This window comes from Aplysia californica, unplaced genomic scaffold (assembly GCF_000002075.1).
Source record: "Aplysia californica isolate F4 #8 unplaced genomic scaffold, AplCal3.0 scaffold00309, whole genome shotgun sequence".
Taxonomy (NCBI): Eukaryota; Metazoa; Mollusca; class Gastropoda; order Aplysiida; family Aplysiidae; genus Aplysia; species Aplysia californica.
Genome location: NW_004797579.1, coordinates 208,420 through 218,419, shown reverse-complemented (window position 1 = coordinate 218,419; position 10,000 = coordinate 208,420). Strand labels below are relative to the sequence as shown.

The 10,000-nt window shown below is 41.5% G+C and overlaps 1 protein-coding gene across 1 annotated transcript in view; it reads right to left on the bottom strand.

The window, feature by feature from the left end:
- LOC101847969 (sulfotransferase 6B1-like) overlaps nt 1-3,276 on the bottom strand; it is a 28,508-nt gene extending 25,232 nt beyond the window's left edge. Inside the window, exons 1-2 of the mRNA XM_013084688.1 lie at nt 3,183-3,276; nt 2,788-2,846 (exon numbers count right to left, since the gene is read on the bottom strand). Of these exons, the coding sequence (XP_012940142.1) occupies nt 2,788-2,846; nt 3,183-3,276 (153 nt within the window). The remainder of the gene's footprint in view (nt 1-2,787; nt 2,847-3,182) is intronic.
- Nucleotides 3,277-10,000: the final 6,724 nt, after the last annotated feature.

Here is a 10,000-nt window from a genome sequence, read left to right as displayed (position 1 = left end):
CTCTCTTCTCCCCTGTTCTGCTGTATTTTCTTTTGCTTTGCCTTGCTTTGCTTAACTTTACCGTACTTTGCATTGCTCTGTTCTGTTCTGCTGTGTTCGGTGCTGCTCTGTCCTGCTTTGCTTTGCTTTGGTTTGCTATGCGTTACTTTACATTGCTCTGCTCTTCTTTGTTTTGCTGTGTTTTCATTTGCTTTGCCTTGCTTTACTTTACTTTACGGTATTTTATATTTTCCATTACGCTGCTCTGTTCCGCAATGCTGTGTTCGGTTCTGCTCTGTCTTACTTTGCTTTGTTTTGCTTCACTTTGTTTTTACTTTGCTTGCTTTGCATTGCTTCATCCTTCCTCTTATGTTGTTAAATATCAAGGGGTGGTGTTTTTTCGGTCAAAGGATAAGTAGGTGGCTTCTGTTTTTGATACGTAATTCATTTGGAGTACCTCTTTTTGCGTGGTCTGTCCCACACCTTTGTACGTTGACTCTTTTGAGTAGCAAGCTCGTGCAGCTGGTTGATTTGGGGGTATTCACATCAGATGACCGAACCACTTGATCCTTCGATGTTCTATATCATGTTCTATGACCAGTTTCATCCCTGTTACATTTCGAACATTTTCGTTACTTTTACAGTCTGTTACGTTTATTAACTTTCTTGAGTATTTCATCTCACAGGAAATGATCTTCTTTTTGTGCCGTGTTTAGCATTGGTAATCATGGTTGGTTGGCGGGTGTTCTGGTATGGTTTGCTCCCTCTTTCCTATCAAACATCTATTGTCCTTATCTCCCCTCCTTTTTTTTTGCAGTTTGTTATATTATGCCTAATTGTGTAGCAAGGGTCGTAAAACATTGCATTGGTAAGTCAGCGTTGGAAGGAATATACTGTTGATAAGTTGTCTCTTTACTTCCTTTAATAGGTGTTTATGGTTGACCAGAAGAGACACGACAGTCCCCCTTTATTTTTAGTAAGAGTTTTACGGCCCTTGCAACACAATAAGGTCATATAAATGGCGAAGATTGGAGGTGATGCAATAGAGTAACAAACACAAAATACGAAGGAGCGTAGATGAGTACGATAAATATTTGATAGGAAAGAAAGAGCAAACCACAAAAGTGCCTCTGCCAACCACCCACAACAGTACTCCAAAAATGTGAACTAGTACTATTGTAATAGTTGTACGCATGTAACTGTAACGGTATAAAAATAATGTTTTACGCCCCAGTTTAATTATCTGAGATATTTTAAGGGGCAGGGTGCTCCAATTTTCGACCTACAAGGGCCAACACGGCCCGAGAAGGATTCAATAGCCAGTGCCTAGAACTGTGTATACACAGGACTAGGCGCTATTAATATTATCATGCTCAAATAATTTTTTTGAGCTTTAAAAATTAACTCCAAAGAAAAACAAACCAAACCAAAACAAAACAAAGCAAAACAAAACCCACACTACGCCGTTATAATGTAAAAAATATTATGCAAGAGGGGAAATAGGAAGGGGGTGTTTGTAAAGGTGGTTGTCTAATACAGGTCTCTCTCTCTCTCTCTCTCTCTCTCTCTCTCTCTCTCTCTCTCTCTCTCTCTCTCTCTCTCTCGCTCTCGCTCTCTATTGTTGTCTCTCTCTCTACACCAGAAATAACAAAAGAACCTCTCTTTTACATTTTTTCAGAAATATATCCTTTTCCGGAGTGTGGTGAATTTATTTTTTGTTTGTTTGTTATTGTAAGTGTTTTACGGCGCTCGTAACTGCATAAGGTCTTCTGATTTGGTAGGAAATTTTGAATTTTGCCCGAGTGGCGGTCGAAGCCTACTCTTATCGATTTTAGACCACCAAGGGATGTTTAACGTGCGCAACTTGCAACCAGGACCTTCGAAATTTTTAACCCTTGTCCGAGAAGGCTAGGTGTAGATATTTCCTACCCGAAGATCAGGGGTGCGGCTGAAAGACAACAGTAAGAAGGAGCCAAGGAGTAGCTGTAGAAAGGCTGCAGAAAGAGTCAGGAGCCCAGAGGAGGGGGCAAAGGAGGTGAGGGGGTGGGGGTAGAAAGTGGAGACAAAAGCAGACGACAGAATATTGCTTGAGAGGAGGAAAGGAGCTAAAAGGAGACAATTTTAGAGAAGAAAATTTTTCAGTCGCTACCTGGATTCGAGCCTGAGACCTTTGAATGAGAGGCCAACACCTTAACATCTTGGCCACGAGAGCCCCCGAGTTTATTTTTAAGTGCAGTGTTTACTTCTCTTTCCTTTGGTTGTACTTTTTACTGGGTGTCTAAAACATACGACGACCCATTTCGAGGACAATTAGTGGGTCATCTTTTGACCAATTTCAACAGTACATCCAATGCATGAAATTCAACCACATTCCTGTGTTAGAAAAACAGTAAATCTTCAGAAAGTTTTGAAAAATTCAAAAACAATATTGAGTGAAACGCAAAACTTTTCAACTTCTTTTGCATTCGTGCCTCGGAGTAAGAACGAAATTCAAAGAGAATTGATATTGCCAAAAAACAAACAAACACCAAAACAAACAAACAGGGAAGGCGATGGATATTTCAGAATCTGTTAAGACTGTACATTCCAATTCGCAGTTTAAGGTCATCAGCTGACAAAAAGAAATTTATTTTACCATCTATGAAACTTAAAACAATGGGTAAAAGGGCATTTGAATACCAAGGCCCTAAGATCTGGAATGCTTTACCAAGCAAACTTGCCCCCAAAAGTCAAGGAACAACTTGTGTTTTCACCTGTCAAATTTGAACTTCAATATCTCGCAAACCCGTTCAGTTCAGTCAACCAAACTTGGCACACGCACTGAAGACTAGACACAATTCGCCTGTACAGCGACGGCGCAGGGCATTCTGAAACACAGCCAAAAAGCATGAAAAATGGGCTAAATTTCTCTGCTTCAGCAACATTGGCATAGGGACTGTTGGCTAAAACTAAGCTTGGCACGTGCTAAACAGATGTCCCAGCGGTGAATATTGCTCACTTTTAACCCTTTATAAGCCAGCGTTTTTCAGCCAACACGATGGTCGAACAACGCTCGCTGACTGACTTCGACAGAGGACGAGCCCTTGCCTGGCTCCAAGATAGCTCCAAGTTCCCAGTCGTTGCACATCGACTTGGGGTGTCCCCATCAGTCATATAGAGGCTGCAAGAACGATGGCGAGCAACCGGAAGGGTCCAGGACAGACCTCGACCTGGGCTGCGCCGTTTGACCAACGACAGCATCGACCGGTTCATCATCAGACAGGCCGTGACGTCACAAACCACCACTGTAAACGGCATCAGGGACCAACTAAGGGTGACAGCAAATGTTCACGAGAGCGAGGAGACGGTAAGGAACCGTATCCATAGAGCCAGGTTCGCTTCTCATGTCCCTGCCAGGCGCCCAAGGCACTCGCTGCCCCACAAAGCAGTTCGCCGGATGTGGTGGTCTGCTCTCCAATCTCAGAGAACACGACGTCAGTGGTACCAGGTAGTCTTCTAGGATGAATCTAGATTCAACTTGTTTGTACCCAGACAGGCGTGCCCACATCTGGAGACACCAAGGAGAGCTGTTCCACCCTGAGTGTATCCAGCAGGTGGCGCCTTACGGTGGAAGGTTCGTTCTGATGTGGGGGGCTTCTCAGTCCACAACAAGATCCCACTGTACCATATAAAGGGCAATTTGACCGCGGCAAAGTACAGGGAGGAAATCCTGCGTCCCCTTGCTGTTCTGCTCCTGAAGCAGATTGGACCCCAGGCTGTTCTTCAGGACGACAACGCCCCGCCACATCGAGCACACATCGTGGGGACTTCCTGCAGCAGCAAGCTGTCACCGCATGGACTGACCAGCTTGTAGTCCGGATTTGAACCCAATAGAGAACATTTGGGATCACGTTGACCGGTGGATAAGGGACAACCACCCTTCTGCACAAAACCTTCAACAACTCTTGAGCTGCCTCGTCCAGGAGTGGCAGAACCTACCGCAACAAGTTCTCTGAAGGCATGTCCTGTCCATGCATCGACGCTGTACTGAGTGTTTGGTCAAACGGGGTGACTACACCCACTATTGACAATGTTCATAAAGAACCATGGCTGTTCAGACTTTTGAAATCCGATCAGTGTGATTTAAACTAATTTTACATGAACTTCTCGTTGTTGTTGAAATCTGAAATTGTACACAGTCGAAAGCATCCTTTTTGAAAAAATGAATAAATTCGGTTACACTGTTCTTCAGTTATCTTTCTTTGAATTTTTGTTCCTTGGCTTTTTTTGTGCGAGTTTACTTTAAGAGAGATCAAATCTTTCGATTCATTCAAATGTCAGCTGAAGTCGTTTTTGTTTTTAAATTAATAAGATTAATATTTGGAGTGATTTTCTTTTAGTCAGAACACAACGTTATATGTTACTCTTGTAAGTTGTACTGTACTGTAAAGCGCTCAGAGCCTGTGTACTTTAATCGGGGTTGAGCGCTATATAAACGTCCTTCATTATTATTATTCTTAGTATGCTCCAGGCGTTGAACTCTTCTCACCTGACAAGCTAGAAAACGCAGCAGGAAATTTTGAATCACCTTTTGGCATGATCTGGGTCGATTCTTTAGATATCCCGTTCAACTTTGAGTCTGAACTGTTTGATTATTTAGGGTTGTTTCAGCAGGCTCTAAATGTCACCCTTCCTAAAACAACAACAACAACAACAACAACAACAACAACAAAACAACCAACAACCCCCCCTCCCGAAACACCCCTCCCTCAACCACCCCCCTCCAACCCCCCCCCCCCCCAAACAAAAGCAAAAACAATAATAAGAAAACGAAAAAGACAAGAGGACAAGAAAAGAATACGAAAAAACGCAAAAGTGGTATTTCTTCATATGTTATTATTGATTTGCCTGTTATTATTATTATTATTAATAATAACAATATTATTGTTTTTAAAAAGGGTTATTTATCAACTGCTCATTTATTGTTCATCCAGTTGGGGCCGAAACCTAAAGTGCGATTTGAGGTTGAGTTTGCCCTCACCCCCTTTTCCCGTGAAATCGAATTTGACACCATGATTCTAATACGGGGTACCCACTACAGCTAGATAGGGCCGATCGCCAGACTCGATCGCCTGAAACTGAAAACAAACATGTAGTGGGCACCCCGTATAAACCTTTATAAACTGTAGGCCAACATGTAACATAGATTAAAAACATGATACAAGTATACCAAAAATCGACCTATTTTCCTCAACACCATACGTTAACGCACGCACTATGTAACATGGTTCAAGAGTTGGGGTGAGTACTTTTCGAGACGCACGTGGAGACGTCCAGACATTCGTGGGATGAAATCGACAAGCTTACACTGGAATGTAAGGGCAGGGTGGTGAAGCTGTCTCAAAATGAGCAATTTGTTGACAAAGGTTACTTTAACTCATTTATTTCAGTGATCCTGTGCATTCACACAAAGAACGGTTTTTTAATATTGGATCCAAGTTGAATTTTTTGTTGTTACTGGATTACGATTAAAAGGAAAAATATAACATTGTTTGTTCTTTGGCATGCAGAAATGCCATGCAAAGTTTCGTGGGCATAGGTAAATAGATAAATGTGCTGGATGCTTTGAACGCGGACAGACGCAAGTGAATAAGCTCGGCATGTTTGCTGTATTCAAGCCTCAGCTCGGTCCGACGTTGTGTCCTTGGGAAAGGCACTTTACACGAACTTCCCTCTTGATTGGTCCTACCGGAGACGGCGTTAAACTAGTAGGTCCCGCCCCTTAAATAACCTAATAGTGTTGATAGGGACGTTAAACCCATACCATTTTTGTTTGCTGTTGACTAGATTCTAGTTTGAGAAAATCATTGTTATGATGAATCAACTTTCGTCTGCCGCGGTTTAAAGAGGTTTAAAATGAAATCGCTCAGTTTAATTTCTAAGATCTTTGTATACGGATCTAAATGTTAGATAACTAACAGAATCCAAAAGCGCCTGAGAAACTCGATTCAAGAGATGGGGTGAGTTATTTTTGAGTAAAAAGCGGAGCACGTGGAGATGTCTGGACTAGACAGTAGGTTAGGGTGATGAAATCTTCAAGCTTACAAATGTAGAGGCAGGGTGGTGTCTCAAAATGAGCAATTTGGAGGCAATGTTAGATCTACTGTAAGTCATTTATTTTAGCGATCCTGTGTATGTATCCAAAGAGAAAAGGACTCAAAGAGAAAAAAAAATCAACTTTTTGAATTACTGGATTAACTTTTAAAAAAAATATTTTGTTTGGTTACTGGCCTGCAGAAGTGTCATGCAAATGTTTGCGGGCATAGATAAATTAATAAGAGTAAGAGTTAGATTTTTTTAACGCAATCAGACAAAAGTGAACAAACTATAACTTACTACTACAAGCCAAACTTGCTTCTACCCTTTTTGCTTCAGCATGTCAACGAGTTGCAAAAGTTAGTATAGCTATGGAGAGAGAATAACGTTTTAACACAACTCTTGTTTTAGCACAAAGCGAGGAGAGAGAGAGAGAGAGAAAGAGAGAGAGAGAGAGAGAGAGAGAGAGAGAGAGAGAGAGAGAGAGAGAGAGAGAGAGAGAGAGAGAGAGGGGAGACTCACTCACTCACACACACACACACACACACACACACACACACACACACACACACACACACACACACACACACACACACACACACACACACACACACACATACACACACACTGTTGGGTTGACAGGTAACAGGGTGAATGAATACTTCGCCTTCTTTACCGGGGGGGCTGCCCAGTTTGTCCCAATTTCATTTAAGTATTTGAGTATTGATGACAGTCATAATTATAGCACTTTAACACTGTAGCTGTAGCTTAAGTTTTTTTATTCTTCACTCTCTAATTGGTGGTGTAGAGATAGTTTCTCTAAAATGTCAATTCAGCTTGTTTTTTTCAATATCTTTCCCTTTTTGTATGCAAATCAAAGCAAATTACTCTGTAAAATTTCAACAATAAATGTTCTTTCGTTAAACACAATTGAAAAATAAAATTCAATTAAGTACAATCAATCAATCATTCATTAACTCTTTTTGAAAATGTCAGCGATAACCGATCATGCAGGGCACAGTCGAGGCCTGTGACAAACTGGGCCTGAGACATGGGAGTTGGCTGGCAGAACCACAAATAATGCTAAAGGCGTGAGAGACGTTTTTACCTAATATTTCGCCGCGCCCTGAACCCTTCAGTCTAAAACTAGATCACGTTGGACAAATGAAGAGGGAGAGAGAGAGAGAGAGAGAGAGAGAGAGAGAGAGAGAGAGAGAGAGAGAGAGAGAGAGGGAGGGAGGGAGGGAGGGAGGGAGGGAGGGAGGGAGGGTGGGAGGGAGGGAGGGAGGGAGGGAGAGAGAGAGAGAGAGAGAGAGAGAGAGAGAGAGAGAGAGAGAGAGAGAGAGAGAGAGAGGGGGGGTGTCATCGCGCGGTTCTATAATCGTCATCATCATCACCACCATCATCTTCATCATCATCATCATCATCATCATTATCATTGTTATTTATTAGTGTTAAGTGTACGACTTTCAATAACACTGCATTCGTATCCTATCATAAAACTACATGTGCAATATGGACTTTGTTACGTTTGTCCTAAATGGGAGTTCTAACGTACAGTGATGATATGAGCGCATCTGTGTCCATGTTTGAATCACTTACTACATCAAACTGTAGGCGTAAGTAGAAGCTACTGCTTTGATACAACCGCAGTTTGAAAGCAAGGCCACAGACAGCTTTGGACGGCCTTGGAAAGAATGTAGTTTGGATTCCGCGAGAAATGTCAGTGCAGCTCCTCATTGACGCGACCTCAATGACAGCTTTATCTATCATTTGGGAAACAGAAAGCTATTCATTATTTTACCACTATAAACATCTTATATGTATGGAATATTATACGCATTTTATGAAATCATACTCCTTTGTTTTCGTGCTTTCTCTTTTTCTATCCTTCTTTCTCTAATTGTGTGTAAGAGAATGTCTCTTTTTTTTATTGGGCTTTGGCAGGGGGGTGGTGGATGGGTTGAGAACTTGGTTTATGTCAAACTTTTATACCCCGTGAATGACTGAATGATCATTTTTTATTATCTTACTCTTTTTGTCTCTTAGATCTTGAAAATTACTCTTTGCCATTTATAAGGAAAATAATACAGTGACGGCGAACTGTTTGTTGAGTTTTCTTTGTCTCTGGACTTTAGAAGACCCACCAACTCTCCGTTAGAGTTCATCTTCCAAAGAATTTCTCCTTATGTATATAGGCTTCATACTGCATTAAAGCTCGGTCTTCTTTTTGTCTACCCGACCTGACTTTATTGTGACAATTTTGACAACATCATGGGGGGAAATATGATCCACAAATTTCACTTTATATGGTCTTCGTTGATATAATTATAACAATTGCAGTTTTGAAAAAGTCTTTTATTCAAAGCCGCAGCTCAATGACGCCTTGAATACTTTCTACTTGCATATGAGTGTAGCCTCTTATAAGATTTTCCTTTCAAATTCGAGTTTGCTCTCGTGGAAAAGACACTCTCGGGATTAGAAATAGATGCAATGTTGTGCCAACACACACACACACTCACACTCACACACACACAGATGCACACACACACACACACACACACACACACACACACACACACACACACACACACACACACACACACACACACACAGCTGTATAATGATATATTGTTATAACCTTCTATGCATGTGTGCACGTTGAAAAAAGTCCACCAAACAACTTGTGAATTCATTTGCAATCAAATCACCTTGTGCCTTGTGTCATAAGTAATAGATGGCATCATACAAGGTCGCATTGAAGATTATGTGCATGTTTCTGTAACAAGAGCAGGAGGAATTGATAGACAGTGACAAAGGTCTTCTTGCCTAAGAGCAAAGGTTTTATCCATTGCGTGCCCTTTCTTTGTCACTTTTTTTCTGACATATTAGATTCCCACTTAGTCTGGCTGACGTTGTCAAGACTCAAAACCCACACACAATTCACATTGATCCTTTTTTGGCTCACCGATCGACACGGTTTTTTCATCTATCACATATTTGAGTAGCCTGACATACGAGGCAGATTGTCCCTGACCTGTGCAGGCTGTTTCGTAAAACCAATGAGGCTCCGACAGATAACAGAATCATGGATCAAAATACAGTTTTCCAGAGCTTTGCTGGCAATAGTGAGTGGGAACCTTCAGAAGCATATCCACAGATTTTAACAGAAACTCCTTGTCTTGCACGACCCTTGTGGATTGTTTGGTGGTGTGGCTGGGTGGGCTCTTATAAAACACTCTTTACAAAGTACTGGAGGATCCAGGTTGTCACCAACAAATGCCCGAGGAAGTTCCTCAGGATCAGATGGACAGAGAGAGTCACCAATGAGGAAGTAATGAGCAGAAAATTTACAGGCAGAAGAAAGCTGTGCAAATGGACTGGACTGAGCATACCATCTGGAAATCAGATAGCTACATAACAAAGAACATTTAAATTTTGAGTCAACAGGTTACACGATCAAGGGAAGGCCATGTTGAACCGGTACAAAAGTCGCAAAGAATGAAGGACAGAAAAGTGGAAAAACACTTAAAGAAGTTAGCCCAGGGTAGGAAATAGTGGTTAATATTTGTCCGTATGGGGTGAGCACGACGATGATGAAACTGACATGAGCTCACAATGGATGGATGAACCCGGTCATAAATATCAACTTCCTGCAAACTTTGATCTTCTAGTCATTCTGTTTCAGATAATAAACCCAAGTGTGCATCTTTCAGCTTGGTGTATCGCATTTAAAGTGTACTCTTTCGTGTTGAGAAGATCGTTCACATAGGTCTTTCTGTCTCCCCATGTCAAGGTTCAAACAAAGTAACCTAGTTGTTCTGTCTTTGTCTTTTAATAGTGAGTAGTCATTTGATTTGGTTGAGCAATCACTCTTGAGTTTCAGTTCATTAGTTTTTTTCAATCGACCTATCTCTTGATTTGTATTGCTTATTGCTGCCCCCCC